General features: G+C 45.7%; 1 protein-coding gene across 1 annotated transcript; it reads right to left on the bottom strand.

Moving 5' to 3' along the window:
* Positions 1-487: 487 nt before the first annotated feature.
* LOC133796712 (transcription factor EGL1) lies at positions 488-3,904 on the bottom strand. The gene is made up of 8 exons (XM_062234350.1): positions 3,582-3,904; positions 2,908-3,168; positions 2,733-2,829; positions 2,572-2,586; positions 2,387-2,443; positions 1,497-2,294; positions 916-1,335; positions 488-831 (listed from the first exon to the last, which is right to left on the bottom strand). Exons 1-8 carry the CDS (start codon positions 3,704-3,706, stop codon positions 742-744), a joined length of 1,863 nt encoding a protein of 620 aa, XP_062090334.1. The 5' UTR covers positions 3,707-3,904; the 3' UTR covers positions 488-741.
* Between the last annotated feature and the right edge of the window lie 18,092 nt (positions 3,905-21,996).

Below are 21,996 nucleotides of genomic sequence, written 5' to 3'. Positions count from 1 at the left end.
TTCACGTCTAAATTTGGTTTTGATCCAAATTTTTATTTTAATTAAAATCACAAATGATTTTTCCAATTAACCGTTCAGAACAAAATTAGAATTATTCTGTTTAACAATTATATTATTATATTTAATATTTTGTTCATTAAAATTAAATTTAAAAATTTATTTAAATCATTTTACAAAACACATAATCTAAAAAATAATTTATCATAACACATGTTTTGAAAAAAATACAACATCAAAAAAGTATAAGACACATATATATATATAATATGTAGTATGTATACATAATTATTAAAAATGTTTTCACAAATATGATATTGAAGTATCCTCAAACTCTCTATAATGTTATTGTTCAATTGGATAGAAAAGGACCTCCAATAAGAGCTTGTCCACCTTTTTATAAATAAATATATCTTTGTTTAATTCTTGGAATGGATACATTTTGAACATCATGCCACATACTTTATGTTCATCCAGATCCAATCACCAGTTTAAAAATAATTGCATTATATTTAATAACAGTAGTAAAAACAATTTGGGTACAAGATTTAGTTTCTCATTACATTAAGACATTGAAAAAGTTACTAAAGAAACTAATTCACTTGTAGTGGTAATGAGGTTTAGTGAAGAAAGGGATATAACATGTTTTGCATAGTTCCTTATTCTCATCCTACCAACCATTTCATGTCAACAAACACTTAAAACTTTGGCACGAGAGCTGAGTACTCTATGCATGAAAGCTGACTAGTTTTGCCTGGATTGCCAAGACTTATTAGAAGCCTGCCAAAGAGCCTCTTTGATCATCCACACTGGTGCAATGGCCGCACCTCGAGACTGAAAACCAATTCAAAACGATGAACAATTGAAGTATTTCAGTACAGAATGAATCAAATAGACTGGTATATGATTGAAACAAACCTTGGATTTAAGGGTCAAAGAAAAAACCCCATCAAGAGTAGATGATTGAACTGAGTAAGCATCTAAATGAAGATGGTCGATGGCACCAATGATGTTAAGAAAAATGGATTCCTTATAAGGGCATTTCATAAATACTGAAACCTCCTGCTCTCTTACACTGACCGTCAAGTTCAATGGCTCATCTTTATCCTTGTGACCAACCATTTTTGGATCTGGTTCCGTTTCATCGATTTGATTGGCCTTCCTCTTGTTTAACCATGTGTTTCTCTCATTGTCAATCTTGTTATTGTCATAGTTATCTGATGTCTGCTCCAACATTTCCTGGTACTTCTTTCTAGCTTTAGCCTCCAACTCTTCTACTCTGGCGTCAAGCTCGTTCAAGTACTTAATGGTATAGTTGAGGATTTCTTCTTTGTCAGTCTTGCATAAATATGTAAAGCTTCAAGATATCAGAATATGCAGCTGGGAATGAACAATATTAAAGACTATCTTAAGGTGAAAACGACAATGTCTAATGAATCTGATCATATGGGCATCCATCTTAGAGTAAATAAAAATAGATAAATTAAAAGAAAAATTACCTCAGCACATCCATACTCAACATGTCTAATGCTAACTTTTTTGGGGATTTCAAGCCAATCTTTTAAGTCTTCATTAGAATTAATTGAGGAATCATTAAACATGAATGGAACTGTAAACAATATCTTCTTCAACATTTCCTGCCGTAACATTGGCCTATAATCATTGTCATGCCCTCTTTTCCATGCTGCAAAACTGGACTTGCGATCATAATTGCCAAAACATAGGTGTTCGATCACTTTTGATGGACCTTGCAAAATATCAGAAACAATTCTTTTGTAGTGCAAGTCCTCAGCTGCTCCCATATCATCCAAGCCTCTCAGTTTTGTGTGATTGTATTTCTGAGTTTCTTTTAAGTGGGAGTGTTTTCGATTTTCATGCCTTGGAGAAGAAGGAAGAGCCATTTCTTGTTTGACAAAAGCCCCAGATATGTAGTCACCTGAGTTCATGGTGCCTTGGACACAATTGCTGAAATCATCATCCATGAAATGCAGACTTTGAACTTGAGAAGCCTCACCATTGAGACCCTTTGGCTGGTGATCATGGTTTCCACTTAGTTCATTAGGATCTCTCTGATCAGACCTATTATCATCTTCTGAAGAAGAAAATTGGTTATCTAAGTCAAATGAGTGAAGTATCTCATGTTCAACCTTGGCATACATTGGGTCTTTATCATTACCACCACCACCACCATCATCTGTTCTTTGACAACGACGAGACGATTTCTCAGAGCAGGCAGGTTTTGAAAGATCTAGTAAAGAAGCCTTGATGTGCTGAAGAAGATTATGGTCCTCTGCCACCTTTAAGACAACAACAAAAAAAAATTAAAAGATTTGACAAGCCAAACTAAGGAAACTGGAGTAGAGATGGTTTTGAAAGAAACTTCTTTTACCAGATCTGTTACTCCAAACTCAATTACACCCTCCATATGGGGAAAGCAGACCACTGTCTACACAACAAAGAAAATGGAGTAAAGTGTTACTTTTTAAAGATTTAATTCCTATAAAAAAATCCCTTCCCAATTATGGTTAACATGTCTTGCATAATTTAATTTGTTGCAGAGATGAATCACCATACCTGAATAGAAGCACTCTTTAGAAATCACCATCCATAGAAAAATCAGTACACAGAGAAACAAAGGAAGTTAGTTAGCTTTAATTGCTTTCTTAAAATGCTAATGCCAACATAATACTAGATACCAGAATCATCAATAAAACAAGAAAAAATATCTAACCAACCTTAGCTAGTAAAGAGCGAGAAAATACATTGTTATCTGCATATTGAGCATTGCATAACCAAATAGGTTGTCCCTTTTCTAATGCTCTGCCTGGAAGACTATGTAACAGTATAGAGTATTAGTAAAATGTATCAATGTGGATGGAAAGCCTTTTGTTAGTAGTAAAAATTTAGTACCTTTGACCAGGTTTGAACACAAACGACATGCAAACCAAGTAGTACCACTCTGCATCAGTGAGATCGTCAGGAGATAATGCAGCAGCAGATGATGTCATTTTAGCTTGTTGGTCAGTTTCAAATTCCGAGAGAGACATGTAAAGCTCTCTCAATTGCTCACTTCTTTGTGAGCCTATTTTATCAGCTTTAAGCTCCATTAAGTGGACTGTTTTCCTAGTTTTAATGTCTCCATTGTAATAACCAGCACTCCATTCCAGCACCCTGAACAATGTTTCATCAAGTTTCATAACTTTTTCCTCTGTAATTATGGAATATATGCTCCCAACACACCAACACCATTATAAAATCTATAGCAGAAAAAGCTGAAAAGTCATTAAAAAACAAACAAACCAACCAATTTAGTGTGTTTAAAAACTACCCTTTTACATGGTGTTTAATGTTAAACCAATGTTTTCTCAAGTATCATAATTTTCCTTTGTAATTATTATGTACCTTCCTCAGAAACAGATATAAGCTTTACTTCTAACAACTACAATATGAAATTAATAGCAGAAAACACTAATATTTAATTTCTATCTTGGAATATACCATTTTACATAAAATTTAGGAACTATAAAACATGTTTGGAGTTAGAGAAAAGACAGGAAAACACATCAGTATATATATTCAAGTACCCTTGTTCTCTGGTTGAAAAAGACCAGAAAATTGCATAGCTCCATTGGATGCTTTTCACAGTCACAGCAAGCTGTTTACTCAGTTTCTGGGGTACCTCCTCATGCTTTTTACTCCAATTAGCCATTTTTTCCCTTTTAAAGGAAAAAGAAACTGAAACTGAAGGACTAACAAATTAAGAAAAAACTCACTAACAGATCAGTCAATCTTTAGCATCTTTTCAAGCCAAATGGTGGTGACTTAGGACTTCCCTCAAATCTGAGCCTAGAGTAAAAAAAAGTAGACTGAGAAGTCTGAGCCTTTAGAAAGGAAACAAGCTATGGTCTTTTATTAACTAAACTAGCTCTTATTAGTGAACTATGGTACGATGTAATGATCATAATTATTTGAAAATTGGGAAAAAGCACGTTTACATTTGAAAATAATATAGTCAAGTGGGGCAACATGGGCCATGTCTGATTAGCAGTCTATATACAATAATAAATTCACTTTGTTTGGACACTCTTAAATGCAAACATTCAACATTGGTTCACATGTAGTCAGAAAGCTTTTATTAGCTACAATTGTTAGGCTTGTAGCCTACTTTATACTACTTAAATTATCTAAAACTATTTCGTTACAGTTTAGTTTAGCCTGAGTAATGATAATTGCAATTACAACTTGCACCAAAACATTAGAATTATATTTATTTAGAGACAATTGCAGCAAAACTATTCAATTAGTTATAATTCATCCAGTTAAATATTTACATAAATTTTTAACGAAAAAACTATTCAATTAGTTATAACTTTTGCATTTAAATATACATATAAAATATTTAACAACAAAATTATTTAAGTAGTGAATTTTTTTGCACTTAACTTTTTGCTCTAAGTAAGTGGTTAAAACTAACCTTATGAAATATGTGGCAGTCTCCAATTATCCATTTTTTTATTTTTAAATATTTTAAATTTAATTACAAATTTAAGAAAAAAAATTAATTCCTAAAAAAATAACATATTTTAAATTCATAAAAAATTAAAACATGTATTTTAAAAACTAAAAAATAACATTATTTAATGAAAAATCTAAATAAAAATCATAAAATTTTCATTTTTAATCAACACCAAATTAGATTGTATTTAGATTTTAATAAAAATGAAATTTTTATGAATTTATTTAGATTTTTCATTAAATTAATGTTTTTTTAGTTTTAAAAATACTTGTGTTAATAATTTGGAATTTAAATATTTTATTTTATTTTTCTGATTTTTTAATTATTTTTAAAATATTTAAAAACTAAACTTTTAGGAATTGAAATATTTTTTTTATTTTTTCTGAATTTTTTAATATTTTAAATTATTTTAAAAATATTTTGGGCGAATTGAAGGCTGTTACATGTCTCATATGTTAGTTTTAACAATTGATTTAACGGTAGCAAGTTAAGTGCAAGAAATTCCACTACTTAAGTAGTTTTGCTGTCAAAATTTTTACATAGTTTATTTAACTATAATAATTTGAACTACTAGAGTAATTTTGCCATCAAAATTTTCACTTGCGTAATTAACTACAAAATTTGTATCTACTTAAGTAGTTTTGCTGCCATTATTTCATTTAGTTGAGATGAATCCCAATAAATTAAAGTGACAAGTCACGTAATTTCAAAAAATAAAATAAACAAATAATATTTTTATTTATTTTTATATTATTGTACAATAGCATTTACCACTACATAAAAATTATATCTCATACTTTTGTTAAAAAGAAAAAAAAATATATCTCATACTTAAATTAATATATCTAGTAACCAATATTCAATATTATAATACTGTTATCCCCATTTTTTGTCGTGGGCCCGGGACGATGGTCCAGGCCCATGGTCTGGGCGATTGGATATGGGCCCAGCCCAGGCCCGCTTAATACGGGAGTAACAAAGGACTACGACCCAAATGTTGTTCCGAACCCGGATGGTGTCCGGGAAGGTGATCCAGGACAGTCGCCCAGGAGACGTATGGTCAGCTGGGATTATGGTCCGAGTGTACGCAACACAATCCCGGAGCCTGGTAAACGGTCCGGGCCTCTGGTAAACGAAGAGGGACAGAGGTAAACGAACCCGGATCATGTCCTCCAAGTTAGCAGGAAAAGGCATCCATGACCTTGACGCCGCCCCACGACGCGTGGGAGCTGTCCCCACTTTTCACTTGCGGAAAAGGCCACCTCGAGATTGCACGCTGCTGTTTCAGACCTGTGCTGCCAAGTACACTGACTGACTTTGTCCCCTGAATCTGCCTCATAACTCGGAGTGCCCAGACCAAAAAAACCATTTTGTCGGCGAAATATGGTTCTTGGGCCGCCCCATTGGGCCTTAATTATTCTTGGACCTATGTATTTTTAACTTTTGTATTGGGCTTCCGCCAGAGAAGCCAAGAGTATCCACACCTTTGATGGGCCCGGGTCATACCCAGCCCAGACCCAGTGTTCCTGTGAGCCTATAAATACAGGCGATAGAGCACTGGAAAAAAGTTATCTCTCTTCGAATTGCATACAGTTACTCTGTCAAAACACAGAGAGAAACTCTATTGTAAAAGACTTTCTAAGCTCTAATACAACCGACTCGTGGACTAAGGCTCATTAACGCCCCAACCACGTAAATATCTTGTTTTAATCCTCTAAATTCCATATCATTAGTCTTATCTAATATTCATTAGTATAGTTTCCGAAAATATCGGTAAACATTTTGGTGCTTTCATTGAGAGCCTGAGAAAGCTAGTGCTAACACTAAGCCTCTACTGCAATGGTGAATACACAACACACCACTTTCGACCCTAGTAACCCAGAGCAGGGCAATGGAGATCTGTTGCCTTCCCAGCATCTTCCTCAGAATCCGCCTGAGAACGCTCCTCCTCAAACATCTCACCTTGACGAGTCACAAGACTATGAGGGTGGGACAGAGTACGAAGAGGAGAACGAGGAGGAATATTATGAAGAGGAAAACGAGGGGGAGTACCACGACGAAGCTGCGGATCCCGAGTTCCCAGAAGGAGAGCCCAACCAGCAGGACCTGGAGGTGACTAGACTGAGGCAACAAGTGCTGGACCAGGAGGCCAGGATTGCTGAGCAGGCGGAGGCGCATCGGCAGATGCAAGAGTCCCTCCAAGCCCTGCAGGCATTCATAGCCGCGCAGGGTCCGACGACCAATCCCCCAGCTAGCCCACTTCCAAGCGCGCAACAGCCTGCTCCGTAAGCCCGAGCCGAGGTCCCCGAAGAAGCGAGGCCGACCCCTCCCTCGGAGCAGTTTCCTGAGCCAGCCCCAGGAAACCCGGACAGGGAGAAAAAAAAGGCCGGTGGAAAGACCCGAGAAAATAGCACCCCTGTCATGAAAGCCGGGACCCATTCCCGGTCACTCCCTAGGAAAGAGAATGGGCGCCCCGTCCTAGGACGGGGCCACCCGATCGATCCGCAGGGGACGCAGCTGCGGAACGCACGACTCCGGTACGCCCCAGGGCGAGATGAACGGGAAAGGTCTTTGCACCCAAGCGCCTCAGTAAACAAAAACCGTCGGCAACAGCCGTGCAACGAGGAGCGTCATGCCCTTAGTTCGGGGGACGACACGTCCCGGGTAGACCTACATGACGGACTAAACGCTCGGAAAGAGTAGGCCCGTAAGGAAAAGATCCTCCCCCGAGGTGGCAACCTTAGGAACAACATCAACGACAGGAGGAACGAAAGAATCCCCCTGGAGGATGGCACGACCAGGCAGCTCATGGAGCAGCTGGCTGCTTTGAAAAAGGTCACAGACCGTTTGGTCCGCAAGCAGGAAGGGGCGGATACTGACTCCGATGAAGAGGACAAAGAACCCTGCGCGAGGCACATCCTGGACGTTGTACTACCCAAGGGGTTCAAGATGCCAAGCCTCACCGCCTATATCGAAAACACCGACCCCAGGGACCATCTGTCCCGATACAACCGGCTTATGACAGTGGCCCACGTCAGTGACGACGGCAAGTGCCTCTGTTTCTCGATCACTCTAAGTGGTCTTGCCGAGGAGTGGTGGAAAAGACTTAAGCCGGGATCCATCCAATCCTGGTCAGGACTGCAGTCAACGTTTCGCAAACAGTTCGTGGCCGCCATGAGGATGGACATGCAAATCAGCGCCCTCGCAAATATCAAACAGCTTCCCGCGGAGACACTGAGGGCCTACATCCAATGCTTCACTGAAGAAGCCTCCAAGACAAAGGTGGATGACGGACAGCGCCTGGTGGCATTGCAGTCCGAAATCCGGGCCAGGTCCCATCTCTGGGATGACATGCAGCGTAACAAGGCGGCTACCCTGGAAGAGTTCATCAGGAGGGCCCAAGGATTTATCAATTAGGAAGAGGCTCAGATCCAGGCTTTCGGATGGCCTCCGGCACCACAGCCCAGCGCCCCAGCGTTCCCGGGGGACGGGGTGCAGTTCCCGGTGCAGTCCTACGTCGCGCCCCCAATCGCCCTGGGACCGGCCGTTACTCCTGGAATCACCTACACCCCTACGGTGTACGGTCCTGCCTCTTCGGGATATGCCCCGGCCCAATCCGCCCACTTCTCTGGATATGGGGCCACACCGGCGGGTCACAGCGTCACCCCCATCGGGGCCTAGCAGTCGCAGGGGAGAGTGACAGAAGCAAGCATAAACCCCTCCCGGGGGAAGATATCTGGCAAAGGCCAAAACCGGCCTAAGCCGACCAAGAAAGGAAAAAGGGGCTACGTGTCACGAGCCGCCAACTCCGATACTCGAATGGACGGAACGTGCGGCACTTGTTAGCACTTTCAACTAGCAAGTCAGCCTAGAATTCACACATGCGGCAAGCAAACTCAATGGTTAGCCACGTTACAAGTCTCACACAAGTAAGGGCAATTATGAAGCGGGAGCAAACACGAGCCAAGCTATCCAGAGGCAACATCCCACACAACAATTAGAGCCAACAACACAGTCAAGTGACACGCAATGGCCCAACGAAGGTAACAAACAAGCAACACATAGACTATAAAGAATGCATACACAACGGGACATGGCAAAGCATCATTTTATTCATATAAGGCCTTGATAGGGCAAGGGAGTACACAGCTTAAGCCCCTATCTGCTGGTGGCCATGGTGCTTCCTTAAGTCACCAGGTCACCCCCCCCCCCCCTAAGGAGCATTCTAAGCAAATGAAGTATTCCCAGGAACATATATGATTTTTGTCTAGGAGACATATGCATAATTACAAAAGTGCAATTCCCTACCCCTGAGGTTACTTGGTGCAAGACTTGACTAATGATCAAGCACCAAGGCATGCTCATACATAAAAAATGGCCCCCTGGAGATGTGCCATGACGCAGCACGTCACACTCTCCCCCACTTAAATTTTCGGCGTCCTCGACGAACTTGCCCCATGCTGATCTTCAATCTTCTGCGTATGCTTGTGCAAGTCCTCCGCCCTTTCCCAGCAAATTTCTTCATCTCTGAGCCCTTTCCACTTCACCAGAAACTCTTTCTTCTTCTTTCTGTCCACGACCACGGTCCTCTCTGCTAGGATTTCTTCAGGTTGTCTGCTGCTTCGTGGCTTGACGCTGACTCCTTCTCTGGTAGACTGGTTGTGCGCTGGCTCTTCTGGATCTTCGTGATACGGTTTGAGGTTGCTGACGTGCAAGACTGGGTGTTTCTTCATCCATTCTGGTAAGCTGACTTTGTAGGAGGTCAGGCCCACTTTCAAGATGACTGGAACAGGACCCTCGTATTTGCGGACGAGTCTGATGTCCTTATTCCCTCGGAATCTCAGTTGTTCGGGCCTCAGCTTGATCATCACTAAGTCGCCTGCTTTGAATTCCAGCGGTCGTCTCTTCTGATCTGCCCATTTTTTCATTCTCTTTGATGCCTTCTCTAGGTAGGCTCGGGCAATCTCGGTGGTTTTCTTCCAGTCCTTCGTGAAATTGAAGGCTCTCGGATTTCTTCCGCGATACTCGTCCATTGTGTGGGGTAACAGCGGTTGCTGACCGTTAACAACTTCAAAAGCGCTCTTGTTTGATGAAGAACTCTTCTGAGAGTTGAAACAAAATTTAGCTACATCTAGTAGTTGCGGCCAATTCATTTGGTTAGCACTGACGAAGTGCCGCAAATACTCTTCTAGCATCCCATTGAATCTTTCAGTTTGTCCGTTTGTTTGAGGATGGTAGCTCGAGGAAATATTTAGTTGTGACCCCAAAAGGTTGAAAAACTCTGACCAAAAGGTCCCTGTGAATCTTCCATCACGGTCACTAACTATATTTTGGGGTACCCCCCAATACTTTACTACATACTTGAAGAAAAGTCTCGCTGTCTCTTCTGCCGAGCAATATTTTGACACCGGTATGAAGGTTGCATACTTTGAAAATCTGTCCACGATCACTAAGATCGCACTCAAGTCTCCCGTCTTTGGTAAACTAGTAATGAAGTCAAGCGACACACTCTCCCATGGTCGGCTTGGGACTAACAAAGGTTCCAACAACCCTGGCGTCTTGTGTCTCTCCACTTTGTCTTGCTGGCAAATGAGACAGGTTTTGGTATACTCCATGATATCGTCGCGCATTTGTGGCCAGTAGTACCCCTGCTTCAACAAGGCATGGGTTCTCTGCCACCCTGGATGACCCGCCCACAAGGTGTCGTGACACTCACTCATTAGTGTCCTCCGCAAATCTCCCGTCTTTGGAACATATAAGCGGCCACCCTTGGCCCACAAAAGATCGTCCTCTTCCCAAAATTGGTGAGTCTTCCCCTCTTTTGCGAGATTCATGATGGTCTTCACCACCGGGTCTTTCACCAGGTTCTCCTTAATGCGCTCCCGAAGTGGAGTGGTCACCATGCTAGCTGACATATTTGCTAGCAATTTTAGAGCCGCTAACTCAGCTTTGCGACTCAGGGCATCAGCTGCCTGGTTTAGACGGCCCGCCTTGTGTTCGAAGTGAAAGTCGAATTCTGCTATGAACTCCTGCCATCGTGCTTGTTTAGGGGAAAGCTTTGGCTGGGTGAGGAAATGACTCACTGCTGCATTATCTGTTTTCACCACAAACTTCGACCCCAACAAGTAGTGCCTCCACACTCGTAGACAATGAATTACTACGAGAAGCTCCTTCTCTTGTGCAGTGTACCGCCTCTCTGCCTCTGTGAGTTTGCGGCTTTCATAAGCTACGGGGTGGCCCTCTTGTACAAGCACCCCTCCCAAAGCATAATCAGACGCATCGGTCTGCACTTCAAAGGGCCTACCAACATCTGGTAAGGTGAGGACAGGATCTCGCATCATGGCTTCCTTCAGACTCTTAAATGCTTCGACACACTTATCGATCCACGTCCAAATTACACCCTTCTTCAACAACTCGGTTAAGGGTGCCACCCTTCTTGAATAGCCCTCCACAAATCTTCGATAATAGTTGGCTAAACCAAGGAAGGAGCGTAATTCTTTCAAATTTGTGGGGTTCTTCCATTCTTGAATGGCCCGCAACTTCTCTAGATACATGCGGATCCGACCACGTTCTACTATGTGGCCTAGGAACTTGATTCTCTCTTGTGCGAAGGAGCATTTCTCTCGCTTCACATAGAGTTGGTTCTCTCTCAATTTCTGAAACACTTGAGATAAGTGTCGTTGATGTTCTTCTATTGTAGAGCTATAGACCACAATGTCATCCAAGTAGACTACCACGAACTTGTCTAAGTATTCCTGGAAAACTTGGTTCATCAACGTACAGAATGTGGCTGATGCGTTTGTCAACCCAAACGGCATGACTCGGAACTCGTATGCCCCATATCGAGTCACACACGTTGTCTTCGGCTCATCCCCTTCTGCTATCCGCACTTGATAGTAGCCTGATCTTAAGTCCAGTTTCGTAAAGAATTTCGCTCCACTCAACTGGTCGAATAAGTCGGCGATCAAGGGAATGGGGTATGTATTACGCACTGTCACCTTATTGAGAGCCCGGTAATCAATACATAGTCTCAAGCTCCCGTCGTGCTTTTTCTGAAATAGCACGGGTGCACCATATGGTGCCTTCGATGGCCTGATGAAGCCTGCCTCTAATAAATCCTTCAACTGCTTCCTTAGTTCTGCTAGTTCGGGGGGCGCCATTCTATAGGCCGCCTTTGCAGGTGGTTTGGCTCTCGGCACCAGCTCAATCTGGTGATCAATCCCCCTTCTAGGTGGTAAGGCTTTGGGGAGTTGGTCCGGCATCACATCCCCAAACTTCTTCAAGACCATTCGAATTTCTGGTGGGATGACTTCATCCACCGTATCCTCGTATATTGTGGGTAGGATAATATACGTGGGCTCTTGTCTTCTCACGCCCTTCTTCAACTGCATGGCTGACAGCAACTTGGTTTCTGGGGGCTGCTCTACTTTAGCAGGCACCACTGCAGGTGTCTCCCCCATTATGAGTAAGCTTCCCGTAGCTGGGATGGGAATGGCTCCCTTTTCTGTAAGGAAGTCCATACCCAATATCACATCAAAGTCGTCCATTCGCACGACCACCAAGTCAGTCTGCCCCTCCCACGAGCCAATCTTCATGTTCACCTTTTTAGCCATGCCGGTTGTGGCCAAGGCTTCTGAGTTAACCGCTTTCATGCGGCCATGGTCATTCTCCCATTTTAGTCCCAGACGTTTAGCTTCGATCTCCGAAATGAAGTTGTGAGTGGCGCCCGTGTCGATCATCACACTTCCGGCCATCTTACCGTTTAGGGCGGCGTCCACATACATTAGTCCCTTTCCGGGGGTCTTCTTCACTTTCGCACCGTGTTTCTTGAGAGCATTCAGCATCCGGAGGGCACCCATGTGCGTATACTCCTCCTCCTCCTCTTCGTTGTTTTGTTCTGCTTGGACAAATGTCGCCTGTAGGGCACTCATCTTGCCTTTGTGAGGACACTCTATTGACTTATGAGGTCCGGTACAGATCCAACATGTAAGAGGCTTCTTGAACTGGGGGTTGCCACCTTTGCTAGGAGCGTTAGACTCCACAATCCTTTTCTCTCCTCCCCCACTCTTGCTCTGTCAAGACTTCCCAAACTTTTTACTCCCAGCATTACTTCCACTAGTCGACGGATTAGTCTTCTTGGATTGAATGTTCCCTGATGAGTAATCAGTTAATCATTCGGCAGCAGCTTGAGCAGTGGCTAGGTCAGCCACTCTCTGTCTCTCGAGCTCTTGCTTTGCCCAAGGCTTCAGACCCTCTAAAAACACGAAGAGTTTGTCCACTTCGGACATGTCTTTTATATCTAGCATCAATCCAGAGAATTTCTTAACATATTCTCGGATTGTGCCAGTGTGCTTCAGCTCTCTCAACTGGCGTCGAGCTATGTAGGCAACATTTTCGGGAAGAAACTGCGTCTTCAACTCTCTCTTGAGATCTTCCTAGGTTGTTATGGTGCATCGGCCGTTCTGAATATCGTCATACTTTGTCCTCCACCACACTTTGGCATCCGCAGACAAGTACATCGTCGCCATGGCCACCTTGCCATCTTCCGATTCAGCTCTCACGGCTCGGAAGTAATGCTCCATATCAAAAAGGAAGTTCTCCAAGTCCTTTGCGTCTCTAGCCCCACCATAGGGCCTCAGCTCCGGGACTTTTACTCTGCCATATTCCATGCCAATGGGTCCGGTTGCAGGCTGGCTCCCAACTGCCCTCATGGTGAGGTTCAGCTTGGTGTTCATCTCCAACATTTCCTCTTTAATTGCCTCAACCGACACCCTGCAATTCTCTACAAGGTCATTTAATGATTCTTGTAGGTCCTTCACCGCTCGTTCCATTGCCTCCATACGTTCCTCCCTCGGAGGGCTATGGGATGTGCTTGAAAGGTTTTCTCTCCTCTCGATTGCTGTTATGCGGGCCAGCAAATTGGTCATATCCCACTCCAACACAGCCACGCGGTTTAGTGCGTTAGTCGTCTCTGGTTCCGGCCTGACAGATCTGAGATCCCTGACTCTTTCGTCCAGGCCATCTAGCTCTCCAACGCGCCTCTCCAGCACTTCAATCCGTTGAGTGTTGCCCACCATCCTGCAGGGTCCCCAAGCTTTCTCAAACTTAGCTCTGATACCAACTGTCACGGGCCGCCAACTCCGATACTCGAATGGACGGAACGTGCGACACTTGTTAGCACTTTCAACTAGCAAGTCAGCCTAGAATTCACACCTGCGGCAAGCAAACTCAATGGTTAGCCACGTTACAAGTCTCACACAAGTAAGGGCAATTATGAAGCGGGAGCAAACACGAGCCAAGCTATCCAGAGGCAACATCCCACACAAAAATCAGAGCCAACAACACAGTCAAGTGACACGCAATGGCCCAACGAAGGTAACAAACAAGCAACACATAGACTATAAAGAATGCATACACAACGAGACATGGCAAAGCATCATTTTATTCATATAAGGCCTTGATAGGGCAAGGGAGTACACAGCTTAAGCCCCTATCTGCTGGTGGCCATGGTGCTTCCTTAAGTCACCAGGTCACCCCCCCTAAGGAGCATTCTAAGCAAATGAAGTCTTCCCAGGAACATATATGATTTTTGTCTGGGAGACATATGCATAATTACAAAAGTGCCATTCCCTACCCCTGAGGTTACTTGGTGCAAGACTTGACTAATGATCAAGCACCAAGGCATGCTCATACATAAAAAATGGCCCCCTGGAGATGTGCCATGACGAAGCACATCACACTACGAGCCCCAATATTCAGAATACACCAATCTGGTGGACACCAGGGAGAACATCTACCTGGCCACAGAAAGGCCGGTTCACTACCGGAAGCCTAGCCCCATGTTCAAGGGGGGAAGAAATCCGAGGGATACCAACAAAAGGTGCGCCTACCATAAGGATGTGGGCCACACTACCGAAGAATGCCGACAGCTCAAGGACGAGATCGAGAATCTCATCAAGCTGGGGCATCTCCACCAGTGGGTCAGGATGCCCGTGGGAGTCTCGGGCTTGTCAGCAGGTCCCGGGAACGGCCAGGGCATACCCGCCTCAGGGAGGGTATGCACAGGGACCGACGACACAGACCCCTCAGGGGGCCCCCGTCGCACAAGCTCCCAGCCCTGAAATGCCTTACCCATCCGGGACAGCACCCCCTCGGGTGGACGGGCATGTGGCCACCATCTCGGGCGGTCCTCACCTGGGAGGACCGTCCAGAAACGACCAAAAGCGCTACCTAAGTGAACTGGACCATGATCAGGAGGTGTGCGCCCTTGTCCAGGCCCCGGCTCAGTGCCCGAAATTGATGAACCTCCCCATCACCTTCACGGAGGACGACGCCCGCAACGTCCATTTCTCGCACCATGACCCGCTGGTCATAGATGCGCAAATCGCCAACAAGTTGGTGTCCCGTGTGTTGGTGGATGATGGGAGCTCCGCCAACCTCTTGTTCAAGCCCGCCTTCACCGCCATTGGCTTGACTGAAGCGGATCTGACATCGTGCCCGACCCAGATTTACGGCTTCAACGGAGACGCACTACTCCCCATGGGGAAGATTCAGTTGCCCGTAACGTTGGGAAGTGAATTGCAGCACTCGTTCAAATTCTGCACCTTCGTGGTGGTGGACTGCCCCACCGCTTACAACGTCATTTTCGGCCGACCCGCATTAGTTGAGTTCGGGGCCATCACCTTTATTCGTCATCTTTGCATGAAGTTCCCTTGCGAAAACGGGGGGGTGGGGACTGTTCAGGGAGAACAGAAGAGCGCCCAAAAGTGCTACCACGTGTCTGCCCGACCAATATATATGATCCGGGACGAGCCCGTTGAGGACTTCATCGACCCGATTCCTTTCCCACCTGCTGAGAGAGTGATCCGGGAAGAAGATGACCTGGACCCGAGGATAGGGGATGACCGCGTCCTGGAGCCAATGGACGAGATAGAGGAGGTGTGCATCAGCGACACCGATCCGGCCAGCGTCATCCAAGTCGGGAAAAATCTGCCGGCGGATGTCTGGGCTGCCATCATCGCCCAAGTCAAGGAGAACCAGGATATTCTGGCCTGGTCTCACTCGGATATGACGGGGATCGACCACAACATCATCTGCCACGCGTTGAGTATCGACCCGAATGCGACCCCGGTCCGCCAAAAGCGAAGGCCCTTGGGGACGGAGAGGGCCGAGGCCTTTAAACTGGAAGTAAAGAAGCTGTCTTCAGTCAACTTCATACGTGAGGCCGTATACCCCGTGTGGCTGGCCAATCCCGTTCTGGTGCCGAAACCGAACAGAACATGGAGAACGTGCATCGATTTCACGGATCTCAACAAAGCTTGTCCGAAGGATTGTTTCCCGCTACCCAAGATCGACCAGATGGTGGATGCTACGTCCGGGTGCGAGATTCTAAGCTTCATGGACGCTTACTCTGGCTACAATCAGATCTCTATGCATGTGGCAGATCAGGAGCACACCAGTTTCCAAACCGACAAGGGAATATACTGCTACATCGTCATGCCCTTCGGACTGAAAAACGTCGGGGCAACCTATCAAAGACTTGTTAATCGAATGTTCCGGGACCAGTTAGGGCGGAACATGGAAGTTTATATCGATGATATGCTGGTCAAGTCCAAGACGTCCGGGAAGCATTCAGACGACATGGCTGAAGCTTTCGCGATCATTCAAAAGTACGGGATGAAGTTGAATCCCAAGAAATGTATGTTCGGCGTGGCTTCCGGGAAGTTCCTGGTCTTCATAGTAAGCTTCCGAGGAATAGAGGCCAGTCCGGATAACATCAAGGCACTGATTGATATGCCCTCTCCCCGGAAGCATAAGGACGTGCAAAGCCTGACCGGGCGGATAGCCGCCTTAAGCCGTTTCGTCTCCAAAGCCACGGACAAGTGCATGCCGTTCTTTAACGTCCTTCGGGAAAGCCAGTGATTCGAATGGTCAGTCGAGTGCGAGGAAGCCTTTCAAAAACTGAAAGAACACCTTGCCTAAGCTCCGATCCTGGCAAAGCCGGTGGACGGGGAGCCTCTGTACCTCTATTTGGCAGTGACCGAGCACGCGATCAGCGCCGTGTTGGTACGGGAGGAGGAAAGGACACAGCTCCTGGTATACTACGTGAGTAAGCGATTGTTGGACACTGAATCTCGGTATCCACTAATCGAAAAGCTGACCTTTTTCTTGCTGATGGCATCCCGGAAGCTCCGGCCTTGCTTCCAGGCCCACGCCATAAAAGTCCTGACCAGCCACCCCCTGCGGCAAGTGTTACAGAAGCCCGAGTCATCGGGAAGAATCCTAAAGTGGGCCATGGAACTAAGCCAATTCGATATATCCTACGTCCCTAGAGTGTCCATCAAGGGGCAAGCCTTGGCCGACTTCATCGTTGAGTGTTCCGGGATATCCCAGGAAAACAATGATCCCGAGGCCCCCGTGGCGCCCGTATGGAAGGTCTTCATGGACGAGGCCTCGAATGAGAACGGGGCCGGGATCATCTTGGTATCACCACAGGGATACCAGTTACAAAATGCCCTGCGTTTCCAATTCAAGGCATCGAACAACGAAGCTGAGCATGAAGCTGTCTTAGCCGGGCTGCGTTTGGCCCGGGAAGTAGGGGCTGCGAACCTGGAAATCTACAGCGATTCCCAGCTGGTTTTCAGGCAAATCTCGGGGGAATATCAAACTAAAGGAGAGAGAATGGCAGCTTATGTGACCCAGACGAGAGAGATGCTGCAGGCGTTCACAAAGCACTCCATTCGCCAGATCCCCAAAGAGCAAAATGTCTTCGCAGACACACTAGCAAAGCTGGCCACCGACGCCGAAGTAGAACTGGCCGGGCTAGTCCCCGTCAACCATCTCCCCGTCCCAAACATCAGAGCCCCCGCGGTCCACACCGTTGACCACTCCACGTCTTGGATGGGACCATTTATCCGCTATCTGACAGCCGGGGAGGTGCCAGCAGACAGGGCCGCAGCCAGGAAGCTTCAGTACCAGGTCCACCGATATGTCATGATGGACGGAAAACTCTATCGCCGGGGATTGTCCATGCCTTACCTCAGGTGTGTGTCCGGGACGGAGCTAAGCGCCATCATGCATGAAGTGCACGAAGGCTTTTGCGGAGATCATACAGCTGGGCCCAGTCTATCCAAAAAGATTTTGCGCCAAGGATACTTCTGGCCGACCATGAAGAAAGATTGTAACGATTACGTCCGCAAGTGCGAATAGTGCCAGAGGTACTCGAAGGTCCCGCGGGCCCCGCTGATGGAGATAACCTTGATGACTAGCCCCTGGCCTTTCGCGGTGTGGGGGATTGATCTGGTAGGGTCGCTCCCGACCGGGAAAGGAGGAGTGAAGTATGCCATCGTGGCCGTGGACTACCACACCAAGTGGGTTGAAGCGGAACCCATGAACACGATCACTTCGAAGAAGTCCTTGGATTTTGTCATCAACAACATAGTGTGTCGGTATGGCCTCCCCTATAAAATTGTGTCCGATAACGGGAAGTAGTTCGACAGCATCCACTTCATAGATTTTTGTGAGAGGCATGGCATCGTCAAAAGCTTCTCCGCGGTCACCAGGCCCCAAGCAAATGGACAGGCAGAAGCCGTGAACAAAATTTTAAAAGGGACGCTAAAGAAAAAGCTCCAAGCCTGCAAGAGCAAATGGCCCGAAGAGCTGCCCCGCGTGTTGTGGGCTTACCGGACGACTGAGAGGACATCAACTGGCCACACTCCTTACTCCATGGTCTATGGATGCGAAGCCGTCATCCCCATCGAAACGACCATCCCGTCTCACCGAAGAGACACATATGACCCCGCCCAGAACCACGCCTTACTCCAAGAATGACTAGATCTCATCGAGGAGATCCGGGAGGAGTTGCAAGTGCAGCTGAAGATGTACCAAGGCAACATCGCACGACATTTCAACTCAAAAGTAAAAAGCCGAAAGTTCGGCACCGGCAACTTAGTCTTGCGAAAAGTCTTCCCTGCTACTCAAGATCCGGGAGTGGGGGTTCTGGGCCCGAATTGGGAAGGGTCGTATGAGATCCAACATGAAGTGTGCCCCAGGACATACCACTTAAAGCGGCTCGATGGCTCGGAAGTCCCGCGAGCCTGGAATGCGGAACATCTCCATAAATACTATCAGTAGTGAGGAGAGCGTGTTCCGATTTTGTATTTTCGTTGTAAATAATGTACGCCTGAGGGCGACCCCCTTGAATAATAAAAATGGTGTGTGAAAAACGTCATAAAGAAATGTTATCAAACAATGAAAATCTTACTCAAGTGACCCCAGACCAGTCTCTACTCACTTGTGGGGGGTATCCCGGATATGAGAAAATACCCGGCGGGGCGCAAGCTCAGGCTTGTCCTGGCCCGGACCAACGATGTCTGGGGGATACAAACCCCGTGGGGCCGAGCCAAAGGCTGGTCCCACCTCGGACGAACGATGTCTGGGGATATAAATTAAAGCGGGCCAAGCCTAAGGCTGGTCCCACCCCGGACGAACGATGTCCGGGGGTATAAATTAAAGTGGACCAAGCCCCAAGGCTGGTCCCACCCTGGACGAACGATGTCCGAGGGTATAAATCAAAAGGACCAAGCCTAAGGCTGGTCCCACCCCGGACGAACGATGTCCGGGGGTATAAATTAAAGCGGACCAAGCCCCAAGACTGGTCCCACCCCGGACGAACGATGTCCGAGGGTATAAATCAAAAGGACCAGGCCTAAGGTTGGTCCCACCCCGGACGAACGATGTTCGGGGGTATAAATGAAAGCGAACCAAGCCTAAGTGTAATGCCCCAAATTTCCTAATAAGGTTTGGGACCTTGATTAGGAGGCCGGGAGGGCCATAATTGATTTATTATAGTATTTAATGATTATATGCATGTTTACGTGAATTATATTAATATATGGTGGTGAATGCATGCATATGGGAGTATTTTTAGTTATGAGGGCATTTTGGTAATTTGGCCTGTTAAGGGCATATTTGCATATTGGGTGCATATTGTAATTTGTGAATGAGATTTTACTATTATGGAGATATATTCGAGCTATTCGACATGAGACGGTCATGTATAGTGGATTAGCGGTTTTGTCATAACGGGATCAATTTCGGGGTAATAGAAATGTTTATTTGGTGATGGATTGGGAGTATTTGAGATCAGGATGGAATTATGGAAGTTTTGACTATAATGTCCCCGGGGGTGTTTTCGGGACCCCGAGCACTAGGTTTTATTTGAGGTTACTTAAGCTTGAAGTAGCTTGTCAGATAAGAACGTACATTAGGAAACCTCTCGTTCTCTCTCTCGACGGTCCGTTTTACCGTTTGAGCGTTTTCGAAGATATCTTGAGTTCTAGGAGTCGGAATCAAGCGAGGGTCGAGGCATAGCGATCCTAGGAAAGAATAGAAGCTTCTTAGCTGAAGGATTTGAAGGAAAACAACCCAATCAAAGGTAATTGAAGTTTAAGTTTTGAGTTATTACGAGTTTCTAAGTTTTGAATTGTTTTTGTGAATCGTTGAGTTTTCGGTTTGTTTGAACCTTGTGTTTTGAGGGTTTTGAGGTATTGGGAAGCTTGGGAACTTTGTTTTGATGATTGGGGAATGTTTAGGTGTGTTTTTGGGGACTTTGAAGTGTTGAAAACACGTTGGAGAATGGTTCTGGGTTGGGCGCCGCGGCCCTAGCTCGAGTTAGCAGGTGGCCTTTCTGTTTCGCTGGGCGTCGCGGCCCTTGTGTGGGGCGCCGCGGCCCTTGTGTGGGGCGCTTGCCTCTGGAAATTCTGGGGGCCGCGGCCCAAGGTGCTAGGGCCGCAGCCCTTGCCCTGTTTTCACCCCGTTTACTCGTTTTGACCCCGGGAACTTAGATACGGGCCTCGGGAGTGTCCCTACTACTTGGATTAGTTTGGATTGATCTCTTGGAGGCTAGATATTGGTTTGGAAACCTTTGGGTTATCATGTTATTGATGGTGTTCCATGTTTTGTTATGATTAGGTGACCACTAAGGGCTTAAAGGTTGACCGTTCTCAAGGGTCGTTCTTATATTGGTTCTAGCTCAGATTTGAGGTAAGAAAACTGCACCCTGTGTATATGTGACATGCATGGTTATTATGATGCATGTTGGTTGATTACTAGGTATGACATGCGTGGTTATTATTGATGCATGTCGGTTGATTATTATGTATGACGTGCATGGCTATTCTTGATGCATGTAGGCTGACTATTAAACGTGACGTGCATGGTTGTTATTGGTGCATGTTGGATTGTTGAATATATTGCATATGATGCATAAGAAACATGTGATTAGGACATGCTTGTATACTGGGTGTGATATCGTTCAGAGCTTGAGCCTCTGTGTTAATGCATAGTCCTAATTGTACTAATATCTGTTAAGTAGGCATGCTGAATACCTTGTTTATGGATATTAGACATGTGATATATGTTTGGTGGCATGGCTTACCTGTGTATGGCGTTGACTTATTAGTCAGAATCGACAATGGTGTCAGATCCGTCTGTGAAGCTGTGACTTATTAGTTAAGTTCACCACGGGCTGAGCACTGGTCGTGTTTTACCGACCCAAGGGTCAGAGGTGGCAGTGCGTTGTAAACGCCGGGCCAAATAAAGATTAGATCTAATCGAGGTCGGCATTGAATGACTCATATGGGGTATTAATGCTGGACCGACCAGAAGGTCAATGAGAACTATAAGCGCTTGTCTGGTCTACGACCAGATGTTTATGGCCAAGGTATATGACCCCGGTGACTGTTTGTCACATGGCCAAGGGACGCTGTCCATTGCACGACTCTAGGGTCGGGAGGAAGGTTATGTTGGTGACCATTCACCATGCACCTGTCCTAATCAAACTTATGAAAGGATCACTTGTCAGTTAAGCCCTGGTGACCCTGTCGTCACATGGCTAGAAGGAACGATGCTCATTATTGTGACTTTTGGCTATTGTCACCTATTTGCTTGGACTGATAGTCCTGAATGGTTATTATTATCGTTGCGGAGACTATGTTACACTTTATTATGTTTTCTTGCTGGGCTTTGGCTCACGGGTGCTACGTGGTGCAGGTAAAGGCAAAAGGAAGCTGGACCATCCTTGAGTTGGAGAGCTTAGGTGATGATGTGTACATATGCAGATGCTCGTCCGCCACGGCCGAGGTTTAAAGTGGAACTAGGGTTGAACCCTGTTTTGCCACTTTGAACGGCCTGTTGTAAATACTTTCTGTAATAAACTCTGAAACTTTACTTTCGGAATCCCAATGTATATACTAAACGTTATAGTGAAACGTTACGTCTTAACCAAAATGTTTAGTCCCTAAACCGCTAATCATACTTAGTTCACGATTTTGGCCAAATGACTCGGTTAGCGAGTTTAGCACTGTTTACAAGGCACACCGTAACGGTCCCTGGAGTTTGGGGCGTTACACTAAGGCTGGTCCCACCCCGGACAAACGATGTCCGAGGGTATAAATTAAAGCGGACCAAGCCTCAGGCTGGTC

This window comes from Humulus lupulus, chromosome 8 (genome assembly GCF_963169125.1).
Source record: "Humulus lupulus chromosome 8, drHumLupu1.1, whole genome shotgun sequence".
Taxonomy (NCBI): domain Eukaryota; kingdom Viridiplantae; phylum Streptophyta; class Magnoliopsida; order Rosales; family Cannabaceae; genus Humulus; species Humulus lupulus.
The sequence above is the reverse complement of the archived record's forward strand: the minus strand, read 5'-3'. Positions and strand labels throughout refer to the sequence as shown.

What these genes read in the sequence shown, in the direction of transcription:
- LOC133796712 (XM_062234350.1), bottom strand. Translation starts at nt 3,706, where the DNA reads ATGGCTAATTGGAGTAAAAAGCATGAGGAGGTACCCCAGAAACTGAGT. An exon ending in GTGTTCAAACCTGGTCAAAG is followed by an intron (nt 2,830 to 2,907) that starts GTACTAAATTTT and finishes ACTGTTACATAG; the next exon opens with TCTTCCAGGCAGAGCATTAG. An exon ending in CTTTGACCCTTAAATCCAAG is followed by an intron (nt 832 to 915) that starts GTTTGTTTCAAT and finishes ATTGGTTTTCAG; the next exon opens with TCTCGAGGTGCGGCCATTGC.